This window comes from Euprymna scolopes, chromosome 19, assembly GCF_053919585.1.
Source record: "Euprymna scolopes isolate OS-2025 chromosome 19, ASM5391958v1, whole genome shotgun sequence".
In the NCBI taxonomy this organism is placed as follows: domain Eukaryota; kingdom Metazoa; phylum Mollusca; class Cephalopoda; order Sepiida; family Sepiolidae; genus Euprymna; species Euprymna scolopes.
In genome coordinates, this window is record NC_136500.1 from 114,983,161 (window position 1) to 114,996,808 (window position 13,648).

The following is a 13,648-nucleotide window of genomic DNA, read 5'->3' on the forward strand; positions in this document are numbered from 1 at the left end:
CTTCAATTGTTTCTATTACAAAAAATCTCGGGAAGGTTTGTTTGTTTATTTCAGTTTCTGAGTCTGAGCTAGTCAGATCAGAAACTTCTGAATGACTTCTTTTTTGAGGCTTATAGTGGGCCATTTTTGTAGTTCGTAATTTTTCTTCTCTCGTGCTCCCCACCCACCCCGGAGCCCTATATGGGAGGTGTTAGGGGAGGAACCCATTCGCCCCAACAGCAACAGGGATACACGGGAGGTATACTCGTCTCGTTGGTGGACCGAAGTACCTGTAGTTCGTTCATTTTTACTAAATTTTTTTTTTCAAAAGCCTCTTTTTAGTAAGAATATTTGTTTTTCAGCTGTGATAAGTCCATTTGTCCAGCAAGTTGATTGACCCATGAGCCACCGCTTTCTAAATCTGTTTATTGTAAAAAGGTGGGGAGTGCGAGTGGATTTTCTTGTTATGTTAGTCGGGTTTAGAGCTTGACGTGACCAGCCGATTGATTGGATCGGGCCCGTCCAACCGCCAGTCTAGCTCAGTACGAAGCCAAAGTGGAGTGTTGCAACTGATACCTTTGTTTTTCCTAGGTATCAATTACTCAGCCACCAGGATCCCTTTCCTAGGCATTACAGGTCACCACCCACGGCCAACAGGTGGCCCCATTGAGAGGTTTTTACTTTCTGCAAGGGGGCAGTCGGTGTATTCTTATGCCCCACCGACGGGGTTGGGTAGTAGGGATAGAAAAAGAAAGGAGAGTGGAAAGGGGGGGGACTGTTGTTTTTGTTTTTATTTTTGCAGAACATAAGTTTTACAAAGGAGAATAGAAAACAAAAACAGAAAACATTAAAAATTTTAACAGTTGTTTGCAACTTTTGTTAACCATAAGAAGAAATTTTTACATCAATGTAACAAAATAGAGGAAACAAATCAATTCCGAATCAAATCAGGCAGCTGAATGGACAGTAGCAGGTGAAAGCCATTCAATAAACATATAAACATCAGCAGGTAAGGCTTTGGAAATTTGTTGGAAGACACAAGACATTTTGTCCATTGATTACTTTGAGAAAGGAAAAATATATAAGATTATTGGTTCATTTGAAGGAAAAAATATATATATAAGATTATTGGTTCATTTGAAGGAAAAAAAAAAAAAAAAAAATCGCCAAATGTAAAAGAAAAATAGTTTTTTTTCACCAAAACAATGCACTATTTTTACAAGCATATTGCTGAACTGAATGACTTGCTTTTGCATTCACCCTATTCTCTAAATCTGACTTCCAGTGACTACTGGTTATTTTTAGTCCTCAAAATAATGCTCCAGGAAAAGAGATTTGGCTCTAATGAAGATGTGATATCAATAACTAAGACCAGATAAAATTATTCTACAAAAAGTTGCATTGAAATTAGTCTCCTTCTACGGTAATGCAGCATGTTGATTAAAATTGAATTTTATCTTGGAGTTTTGTTATGCCAGAGATTTATTGGGTAGTGTGTTAGAAGTGGATCTTATTCAAATCTATAAAAAAAATTAGTATCTGCATAATGGGTTCCCATAAAGTTTTAATATATAAAAATATTTACTCTTTTCATCCAAATGATTACGAATCGTAAAAAATCATTTAATAAACTTTTAACACAAATGTTGAACTTCTTTTCATTCCTTTGACTTGTATCTCATTTTTTTCAATTACAAACACTTGTTTTAGTGTCACTTATTTAAATTTATATTTTATACGCTTATAAACTCATTGTCATTTTCAGTTCAGCATTACTAAACTGTGTTCAAAAGAAATGAGAAAAAAAAAAAATTATTTTGGCCCTCTGTGACTCTTTAGAAATAAATAATTGTCGGCATGTGACTGTACTTACGTGGGACAACATAGAAGCCAAATAAAATCCAAGAGGCAGCGATCAAGGATCCAAAAGCGAGCAAGAATCCAATAAAAAGCCAAACACGGGCACCTGCAGGGAAAAAAAAAAAAAAGAGAAGAAAGATCAGATCAAGCCTTTCTCACCAACCTGTTTAGTCGACACTAATAAATTCAGTTAGCATAACTATAATTGCCAACATGCTGACAATAAATCAACTGGGGTAATTCATACAAACTCAATGCAGTAATGCAGTAGCAGTGTTAATACAGCTTTACATGTAAAATTTTTTTTCCCCTCAATTTAAATAAAAAAAAAAAAAAAAAATCTTTTCAAGAAAATTTGGGTTTGTGTCCACCTTAAATTTGTAGGTATTTTTGGAAAATTCTTAAATGTCTTAAAAATACATTTACTAAATTTTTTGATAAAACAAGGGGAAAAGATTTGTGATGAGAAGCTTCGGTTTAGCTCAACTCATGTATAACATTAACCGTACTCTCTTGTAAACAAGCATCATCAGAAACGTTACAAGATGCATAGTGAAATAATTGAACAAATATTACAGTGTTCCCTTCTTGTCGTCAGTTGCAATACGACAGTCATTAAGTTATCAAACGTTCCGGAAATCAAATCGCTGTCATTCAATTTATAAAGATATTGAAGGAATGTTACCCGTCTGTCCGAGGCAGCCACTCGTGTATGTATCTCCTCTTATCTGACCATTTGATACTGAATTGATCCTAGAAAAAAAAATATATAAATAAGAAAATTAGATTATGAAAAGGAAAGCAAAAACAGGGCGTCCAAAAAGTCACTGAAGGGATTTGAACTTAAATAGATTATTTTTGATATCTTTGTAATTTTAACAATCTGACAATCTATTGTGAAGGAATTTAGTGAAATAAAATATAAGAAAAGAGGTATTAATTTCTATTGTATATTTTCAATAAAAATTAAAATTATATTGATAAAAATAACACAATTAGTCATTATTTGCATTTTTAATAAAATTAAAAAAATAAGTTTTTATTTTATTTGAAATTTTATAAGAAATGTTTATGAATTTATAAAAATATTTTTCCAATTAAAAAAGCTAAATTTTTTTTTTATTTGAATTTATAAATATAGGTTTATGAAAGTGTAAAAATAAAATCAAAATAAAATTTCAAATATAAAAAATATATACAATACATAATATTCCAAAAAATGTTTAAAGATTTTTAAAAAGTGTTTTCAATAATTATATATATTTAAAAAAAAAGAAAGAAAGGCACACAAATGGTTTTCAATAATTCTTAATTAAAAAACGACAGAAAAACTTTTCAATGATTATTAAATAAAAAGAATGATTGAAAAAAAAACAAAAAAAAACGTAATTAAAAAAAAAAGAAGGTATATGCACAGGGGAGATATAAGCAGGTAACCCCCCCCCCCCAAAAAAAAACCCCAAAAAAGCAAAGGAATTGATTTGCCTTGTGACTGCATCTGGTAGCAGCCACACTGTTAGCTAACTATAACCAGATGTACAAACTTAGCAAGTGGGTTTTGCAAACGCTGTTGGAGGACCACAAGGGACAATGAGTGACAGCCTGCATACCCTTCCGTCTTCGCCACCGTACCACATCCATGAAAAGTGGGTTTTGTCACGGTTACCGATAGAGTAGGCCAGTGAACATGAAAGCATGATGTCATTTTCTGATCAACATGTAGGTATAGAAAGTTTCTGGTGTTCAACTCTAACAGGCATAAAAAATATGGCTAAAGAGAAAGAACAATTCTTCACTGAGATAATAATTATTATAATTGCACGTTGGGATAATTTAATCTAACAAAATATAGTAAGTGAACTCGTTCTTGAACTTTTATTTCTATCGAAGAAAATCAAATATTTCATTTTATTTATTTTTTTTTTACTGCAAAACAAATAATTTTTATATATTTTTCAGTCCGTTCTTTTAATAATAAATAAAACTTTTCACTGAGTATTTCCAAATATTTTAAAGTTAGTATTTTTCACAAGTTTTTTTTTTATGATCAATGAATTTTCAATATTTTAGCAATATTTCTTTGAAATATATTTAAAACTTCAAGTTTTTGTTTTTTATAACATTTTAACTGTAAATAATTTATATGACTGAAACGCAAAATTGAATAGGAAATCTTTTATTCTCTCCTGAGATATACAAAAAACACAAATTAATTAAAAATTCATTAACTAATCAGTTTTAATTAGTTTTGATATGAACTAAAAATAAAGAGTACATTAAATTTTAGTTAACACATTTTCTTGTTTTATCTTATAAATAAATGTTTACACTGTGCTGAAATATTATTTAGAAAGTTATTTTTAACCGGGGGGGGGGGGGGCTTTCTAACTATTCTGCACTTTCACCTAACAATTTAATGAAAAAAAAAAGGGGGGGTACTATACACAGATTATAAAAAGTTGATAACATTTATTTGTTATATATTTATTTTTTGACAAAGGCAAGATAAATTACTTTTCTACCTAACTGGATAAGTTTTTAGTGTTTTTATTTAATGTAAAATGTTTATTCAGTTCAAAAATCATAGTGTTTATAGATATACTTGAAAAGGACAAATGGCGGCGAGCTCGCTGTTGAATACGTTAAGTTTGGGAAAATAAGTTCAAACTAAAAAATTATACAAAATACTGTTAGAAACTCACTCAATATATGTTACCATGATATAGGCCGACATAAATTGAGAGTGTTTCTAATATTTTGTAATACAAACCCTTAAATTTGTATGATATTTTTTTTGTGGGGGGGGGGTTGACTATACACAGATTCTAAAAACTATACAAAATAATAAACATGTTACATTAAATAAAAACACTAAAAACATATCCAGTTAGGTAGAAAAGTAACTTATCTTGCGTTTGATAATATTTGTTATATATTTGTTTTTTGACAACTTTTTCGAATCTATGTGTACAGTAATACAAAACCAAAATTTAACTTGGAAATAATATTTAAAATACACGTGCATACACTGCACAAGCACCCTTATTATTATCAATAATAATAAAAAAAAAACTTGTGTAGATGACATCAACTGGCACCACACCAACTAGTTGTGAAGGGTCAGGGAGGATGGAAAGACCAAGGTGGGAGAGTACTGACCAAATCTCCACTGGAAGTGTGCAGTTCAAATCTGGTACCTTGGGGAGGCATTTTGTCACCCAAACCCCTGAAAACACTAATGACTGATCCCAACAAGAAATCAGTGACAACGGCTGTTGCGATAAGATGCAATCATCTGCACAAATGGTCAAGAGGTGAACACTAGAAATCTGGGGAAACTTGTTGTCACTTGGTCTCCAGGGAACACCACAAGTTACTGCCAGTGAGCGATCACTGATGATGGCCTGTGAGACAACTAGTGAGTGAAATAATAATGATAATAATGTCCCTTCCCACCATGATTTTATATTGTAGATGTTTACTATATTTTTTTTAGTTTTAAACAATGTTCACATTATAGTATGATTGTCTTTTAATAGTTATGTGAACTTCATTTCCGTATTCACGTATTCTGCACTGATATGAAAATGAAGACTATAGGTGAGTAGAGGATTCCTAACCATGTAACTGATGAAAATACGCTACACATTTTGATGAAAAACATAGGGAAAAAATGGACACAGAAAACGAAAACTTCAAATATAATTTCTGTATTTAAAGTAATAGTTATTTAAATATTTCAACATATAATCTTGTGGACAAAATCCAGCTTTCCAATAAGGGGCACTCTGGATAGGAACAAAAATAATCTCAGTCATGAAGATTTCTCCTCCACCGACCGAGGACAGAAAAGGTGAAGTATAGCATCAGAACAGATACTACAATGTGATCTTGCTCTGAAGGCCAAGAAATGTTTGTGTTTAATGTTTCTTTGTTTGTTCCCTAAATTCATAATTTAGTTTTATCATTATTAGATTGTATATTGCTTTAAAATTACGTAATTTAACATAATATTTATATTTTATATTGAATAAAGTTCAGTTTCATTATTAATCGAATGGGGTTCCTTTTATTTTCTTTTTTAACATGTTTTAAATCTTTTTAAAAATGCCCTCATATAGTATCTGACAGTGATAGTTCGACAAATCTTACCTACATTGCCTGCAGGCATTTTTCAATTAACAGGCCTTCTATATCTCGGTGGTTGTGGTTTTGTATGAAACTCCCAAGCGTTCCAGACATTGGATTCTGTCCTTTACACTGCAAGATTGTGATTTGTGTCCGGTGGACAGGTTATCAACTGGTTCATTGTGAACTGTCACCTATACTCACAGCAATTAAAACATGTACAACAGAAGGGGCTAGCACTAGTGAATCACAAAGGTGTGCTTTTCCTTCATGACAATGCCAGGCTGCATGTCATGTGAGTGGTCAGGGATGCCATATAGCAACTTGGATGGGACACTGTGCTATTCACCTTATTCATCTGACTTTGTAGCATCTGATTACTTCTTTCACTCTCTGGATAATTATCTTTGACGGAAATCCTTCACCAATCGAAGCAGACTTGTGCCAAGCCCTTACAGACTTCATTATGGCTAAAACTCCTAAGTTCTACTACAAATGAGATGTAACAGTTGGAAACATGTTGGCAGAAGGTGCTGCATGCCGATGGTGATTACTTTGAAGAGCATAGAGCAGTAATAATTTGTTTTGCACAAGCAAAAACCAGTTCTTACCCATCGGTTATCATAGAAACTGGGTCTAGCATAGCGGGAGAGAAAAGCTTAGCACACACGTCAGTTACCATAAAAATGTACATTTATATGAGAAAGTTAATTCTTAGTTATCGAATAATACAAACGTTTTTGCGCATTTAATTTGTATTTATTTTTCATTTTAATAGGGGTACCTGGCATTGCTTGGGCCACATATAAAAATGAAGTTGTGTTCGCCTACACTTGCTAAATGATTTTTTACGGTGTAATAATTTATATCAGTTTGAAAAAACCCAAAAAACCCACTGATGTCGGCCCACTGCTATGAGTTCAAAATAGGGGCATGTGAGAGAGAAAAAAGTTTTCAATGGTTACGATTTAAAAAAATAAATATTTGTCATTTACATAAGTAATATTCATGCATTTAATAGTAATCTGATCTTTAAATCAGCCTCAGCTAAATTAATCACCGGTAAGAAAAATTCAAAATGAAAAAATTATTTTTATTATAATTGTTTCGAATTATTTGTTTTGAGCCAGGCAATACAAAGTACAAAACAAAAAATATTTAAAAATAAAAATCTTAACCCTCTTCAAATGAAAAAAAGATTATCGAAATAAACGTTTTTAAAAATATGTTAAAAAATAAATAAATAAATAATCGAAACGTTCACCGTAAGGTGGGCGCAAACTCGAACACAAAAACTAATAGTTCTGACACAACCCTTTAATCTATTCAGCCACGGCGATGCAAATTTATGTACGTAATGTATCCAAGAGGTAAAGCAGTTCACACAAACATAGATGCTGAAAGCGTTAGAAAATGATGATTTTATGTGATATCCCCCATCAGGTTCTGCAGTAAGGTAGAAAAAAAAAAAAAATGAATATTTTGTTCTAAATTTCACAAATTATGTGTCCAAGTTCCTGTCCTTTAAGATGGTACCAGAATCATTATCACTTTGAATTTAAAAATTTTAGTGAAACATACAAATACACATACATTATACATACTAACAGACATCTCTCCTTTTATATAATAGGCTAGCATGGATACCCAGCATTGCCCGGTTGGAGAGAACTGGTATACAAAAGATATTAAGCAAACCCCAGGGTAACAAAAAAAAAAAATAATAAAAAAAAAATAAAAACTTTTGTTTCAATCAAAATAGTGAGTATCTGTGCTAGCAAAAAAAAAAAAAAAAAAAAAAAAAATTAGCCACAGTAGGCAGGCTCGAACCTATAACGCAAAAGAGGAAAAATATAATGCGCTAGCTGTCATAGCCACGATGATGTACAACATTTTTTTAAACGTAAATTCAGATTGCTCGGCATATGATTCGCAAAAACGTTGATGCAAAAAGTGACCCCTTCCTGCAGCCCAGTCGACCAGCACAAAATGTTTTTAGCCAGTTTTTACATAGTTTTCATCTGAAAGATTGATCTTTCTAGTGATACCAATATATTCATGGTCTAATGCGTCTGTCAAAAGGTTTTGGCGAACATACAAATTAACACACATTTTCCTTTTTATATAATAGACTAGCGGGGGTGCCCAGTGTTGTCCAGGTGCATGTAGATGGTGTAGTAATAGACCTCGGAAAATAAGTGGTAGTAACGCCGGGGGGAGGGGGGGATCAAAACAACAGTAGGCAGCTCAGGTGGAAAGATGTGTTAAAAAGTTGTAGTAGGCAGGCAGGCTCGAACCTCTAATGCAAAGGAGCAAAAATGGTTAAAAAACATGACGTCTTAGCCGATGTCTCCATGACGCGACTATTGAAATTAGTCTCAATGTCTCAATGCCCAAGCATTGAAATTAAGCGTAGTCAATCTAACCGAGATGATGACTTTGTGAAAATGTTGACGCAAAAAACGACCCCTTTCTTGTAAAAAAAAAAAACTGCCCAGTTGAGGATGAAGGAATTAATGTTTTCGGCCAATTTTTCTGATATTCGTCGTCCGAAAGATCGAGCTTGAAAACGATACCGATCTAGTCAGGATCCATCATGCGTGTTGAAAGTTTTTGGCAGACACACACACACACTTTGCTTTTTATATATCAGATGTAATTTGTATTTTACTTAGCTAGTTTTGCACAAAATAGTTACTTTTAATTAAATGCTGATCTTAAAAATATTAAAATATTACTTTACTTATAAATACTTCTATTCCTATGAAATAATACCTTCCTTCCAGTGTTTGTGTATACATTTATTTACAAAATCCAACCAATATCTATTACACACACATTAATATATATAACATTTTTTTAATACATATTAACAATTATTTTTATATCCACAAGCAATAGTGTTTCATGCTTACATGTACAAAATTATAATTACTGCTGATGCAAGAGAATCAAACCTAGTTACAACAGTCACTTTGTAGGCTAGCATTCTACCTCAAGACCACCAGCAATTAACATAAGAACAAAATTAAGTGTTTATAAATGCCAAATCAGTGGGTGTGCATAGTCAAGTCAAAGAGTATGCAACAACCAGAAGTCAGAATAAATCTTCGCTTCTATACAAGTACCTTGCTACAAGAAGGTTTTTTCTTAGTTATGAAATGTCCATTATCTATAAATTTAATAATTAAAGGACATTATAGTTAAGACTGATAGATACTTGGAAAAAAAAGAAAAAAATCAAAAAGAAAATCAAGTAAACATACTTTTCAGCGTTCAAGGGGAGAGCGGAAGTTTCTTCACTTTTTCTGAACAATGCCCGTGCATGTTTCCTTTTATGTATAAATAAACAAAAGCTTAATATTTCTATTTCACCAGTGATGATGATGGTTCAGTGAATAAAGACACGGACTGAAAACCTGGATGTGTCAGTTACATATAGTACCCAAATTGATGAATGACTTAACGGAGGCACATTTTTTTCTAATGGAATTTGAAATAAAAAAAGAAAAGTCAAATTGTGTCTCTTTTTAAAATGTAGTAGGGGGTGGGTTAGGCGGATGAAGATAAGTAAACTCTTGTCACTCACATGAAGAAGGCGACTGTGCTTATGACACCACACGTATGGTAGGCATGGTTGAAGACAGAATTGTCTGGAAATATTGCAGCAGCATCAAAACAAATCCACCATCCAGTGAAGAACTGAAAAAGAAAAACGTATGAGAATACAATAAAACCAATACGAGGATGAATGTGTGCATATCTTTGGATTTTGGTCGAATAAAAATTCAAGTTTTTAAAAAGTTAAGAGAGCAAAATTCTCACCTTTTTACAACCGCGAAACAGTAAAAGACAAAAATAATATTCACGCCAGCCATGCATGTGTATGCAGCGTTTCAGACTTACAACAACAATCTATAACACTAGGCATAGCCTTTTCTCTCTCTCTCTACAAGGGGCTGAACCTCCCAGGTTAATACCACCAGAAAAATGAAGAGAAAAAAAAAAAAAACTCAAGAAACAGTCTTCTCCGGGAATGAAATAAAAATTATTTTAATCATTTAATAAAATATTTCATAGCATTATCCAAATAATAAACCTTATTTTGCAAGGTGAATTTGAAAAAAATATTCAAAAACCAATTTTTGAATATTTTTTCAAATTCACCTTACAAACTAACGTTTTCAAAGATGTGACCAAACTCTTTCTGTTTAAAAGCAAAATATAATTTACGTATAGTTAATGAAAAGTAACCAATATCTTGAGCTATGTTAATTTTCCCTTAATTAATTACAAGAAGGAACTTAACCAATGTCAACCCTTTAGACCGGACGGCATAAAGAGCAGGTGTTGCTCATCTTAAGGTTCAGAACACTGACCCCACCCAAAATATCAAAACCAAGTGAAAAGGAGCAATTCTGAAGAATTAGACTAACTCACCTCTCATCGTCAAATCTAAAAGGGATACTTGATCCTTGCCATATGCAAGGGACTCCTGCAGAGCATTTTGGGAGTAAATACCTTTTGTTCCCTTTGACTCGTTTATATTTAAATTTCTATGGTTTATATTCACTAACCAACCTCAGATAAGTAAAGATCTAAAGTCCCCACTGCAAAAAAAAAAAAAAAAAAAAAAAGAAAAGTCTGACGATTCAAGAATATGGCTAGAAAATCAAAGCAAAGAAAAAAAAATTTGATTTAACTCAAATTTTAATAAAATTCAAAACATCAATTTCAATTAACATTGTTGTAACTGACAGATGAAATTCTGCTCTTTTCAAAAGATTGCTTTGTGAAGAAATTGTTAAAATTGAAGTCTTAGCATGTTAGAATTGGTGAAGCAGATGCAGTAGAAACATCGTTATTAGTTTTTGACTAAAAACAACAGTGTAGAAGAAAGCAATGTTCGATGGAACTACCGTCTTGAAGAAACGAACAACGACATGTACACACATCTCATCAGGCTTCTCTCTGATATTGGTTCTATAACAATAACATCTAACCCCCATCCACCCATCCTGTAGTGGTTGAATTTTCTTACCAGTCTTATCTTGACTATTCTGCTTATCTATTCCCATTTAATTATAAAATAATGTAATGACAAACTTTGAATGATAAGATCAATTTAATAAAAAAACAAAAAAAAATTTAGTCTTTTTAAAAACACGAGAAATAGAGAGTGAATCATGAGACAGACTCATGATAAAACCAATCTGCATAAATTTCTTGGAATCAAAGCAAGATTTCAATTATGGTCGTTCACAATGACATTAAAATAATCGTTTAATACAATAATGAATTGTCCACTCAAGCTAGACTTAAAAAGTTGAAATATTTGTATGAAAATCACATCTGACTGACGTATAAAAAAACATTTTTGGTAAAGTTTTAAGTATTGCTAAAGATCAAAATACATTTGACAGAAAATTATTCAGAATTTTTACAATCATCACTTCATCGATATACCTAGAAACCAAATGATGTGGTTTGTTTTACAACATATCAGACCATATTTGCGCTGCCATTTTGCATGGCAGTGAGACATGAGCCTCAAATACTTTTGTTCTGCAATGGCTTTGGTGTAATGGTTGCAATCCCACATCCATCCAGGATTGGATGGATGTGGGACTGCAAATTGAAAGAAACCAGGTTTCACCAGAAACTTGGTATTAGTGAGATTACCAATGCCTTGTGTTTGGCTCCTCAGATGGTTTGGCTATGTATATTGTGTCATCGCTTACATCAACTCCATAACACATTTGGATATCCCAACCATTAACAAACACGGAAAACATCATTTTCATATTAAGTTTTAAAGTACATTTTTATACGCTGGTATGTGTTAGATGTCTTTTAGAAATTCATTTTCACACTAACTCTGCTCAGGTCTTTATTCATTCCTCTTTCTCATGTCCATCCTCATCATTTCCTTCCAAATTTTCCTTGGCCTTCTCCTGCCAACTAAATTCTATTACTTCAACATCTACTAATCCAAAAGCTATGCTAGATATTTAAATATGGCCATACCAACTAAGTCTCCAGTTCTGTATACATTTTCGTTTATGTCCAGATTTAATCTTCTTCTGAGGATATTGGATCTAAGCCTGTCTTTAAAACTTATATTACATATCCATTATATCATTCTCACATCATTTCTTTCCATGCAACACATGTCTTCAACCCTCACTGGCCAGGCTTCACTTCCATACATCCTAACATTGCACATACATCCTTGACAGACTCTTATCTTGATCGATAATGCTCTGCAGGTTAGTAATGGCAGGAGTTACTCCATTCACTCTTAACTCTTGCAATCAGATTAGCACCTGCTTTTCCCTATGCTCCATTAGTATCACATTTCTAAATAATCTCAATAGCCTAATCATCCAGGTACACTTTCACCACATCCGACTTCTCATCCAGTTGCATTGGCTTACACTTTTTGCACACAAACTGGCTATCATCTCTCAACCTATCAATAATTCCACAGTCAATTGTGTAAGAGATGACTGCATGCAATCTGATTAATGTCAACTCTGGACCAGATTGCATGAAGAGCAAACTTGAAACATTACATAGTGTTGACCACCCCAGAGCACACTAAATACTAAAACTGGATGAAGAAGCTGATCAAAACTTTTTAAAAAGGTATAATCCCTATTGTCCCTATATATATATAAAATGAACTCATTTCCCCCCTCTGATTTTGACCTTAAAAGGATTAAAAATCAAGACATTTCATGCAAATGTAATATGCACAAACTGCAGCACAATATCTGAGGTGTGTTATAGGCCTATTACCTATCCATTTCCTCGATAATCATAGATTCCTATATTTTTTTCTGGTGAGAGTTCACTGACAAAATCGGTTAAGATCAATGGAAGTGGTAAAATCATTTCTCTCTAATAAATTCCTCCTTCTCCCACCACCACTTAACACCGTTGCGGGATCGTCCACAACAGACAGTTATGAAGGAACACTGGTTTGGGTTTTCTTTGCTTTTACGTTTGTTTGCTTTTTTTTTTGTTTTTGTTTTCGTTTTGCCGATTTTTTAAAGTTTAACATCGTTTTTATTTTTATTTTGATATTTAAAACGGTTATTTCTTCGCTTATTGTTTACTTTACCTCCCCCCTCCTCTTACACACACACCTCCAAACAACCGGGCAATGCCAGGTACCCCCCCCCCGCTAGTATGAAATAAATTGAACACAAGTTACAATTTTACTGAAGGAAGTGGAGAGGTTATTAAATTATGAGCTCCCAACCACATGAATACATAACTGAATAGTGTAAACGAATATTTTCAATTCATATTTTACAAAAGTTTGAAAGATAACTTAAATCAACTTTTATCAGGTTGAGGCAGAGTTTCGTAGCCCAATTCGTTCAACTTTTGCAGTTGGTTTAGCATTGTGTGGTCGGGTTAGGGTTGTGTGGTCGGGCTTAGGGTTAGGTGGTCGGGTTAGGGTTGTGTGGTCGGGCTTAGGGTTAGGGTTGTGTGGTCGGGTTAGGGTTGTGTGGTCGGGCTTAGGGTTAGGGTTGTGTGGTCGGGCTTAGGGTTAGGGTTGTGTGGTCGGGCTTAGGGTTAGGGTTGTGTGGTCGGGCTTAGGGTTAGGGTTGTGTGGTCGGGCTTAGGGTTAGGGTTGTGTGGTCGGGCTTAGGGTTAGGGTTGTGTGGTC

At 33.3% G+C, this 13,648-nt stretch overlaps 1 protein-coding gene across 1 annotated transcript in view; it reads right to left on the reverse strand.

Moving 5' to 3' along the window:
- The window catches only part of LOC145239887 (transmembrane protein 50A-like), a 42,901-nt gene that overhangs the window by 11,856 nt on the left and 17,397 nt on the right, over window positions 1–13,648 (reverse strand). Inside the window, exons 2-4 of the mRNA XM_080103504.1 lie at window positions 9,557–9,669; window positions 2,525–2,592; window positions 1,853–1,945 (exon numbers count right to left, since the gene is read on the reverse strand). Coding sequence (XP_079959630.1) covers window positions 1,853–1,945; window positions 2,525–2,592; window positions 9,557–9,669 — 274 coding nt within the window. The remainder of the gene's footprint in view (window positions 1–1,852; window positions 1,946–2,524; window positions 2,593–9,556; window positions 9,670–13,648) is intronic.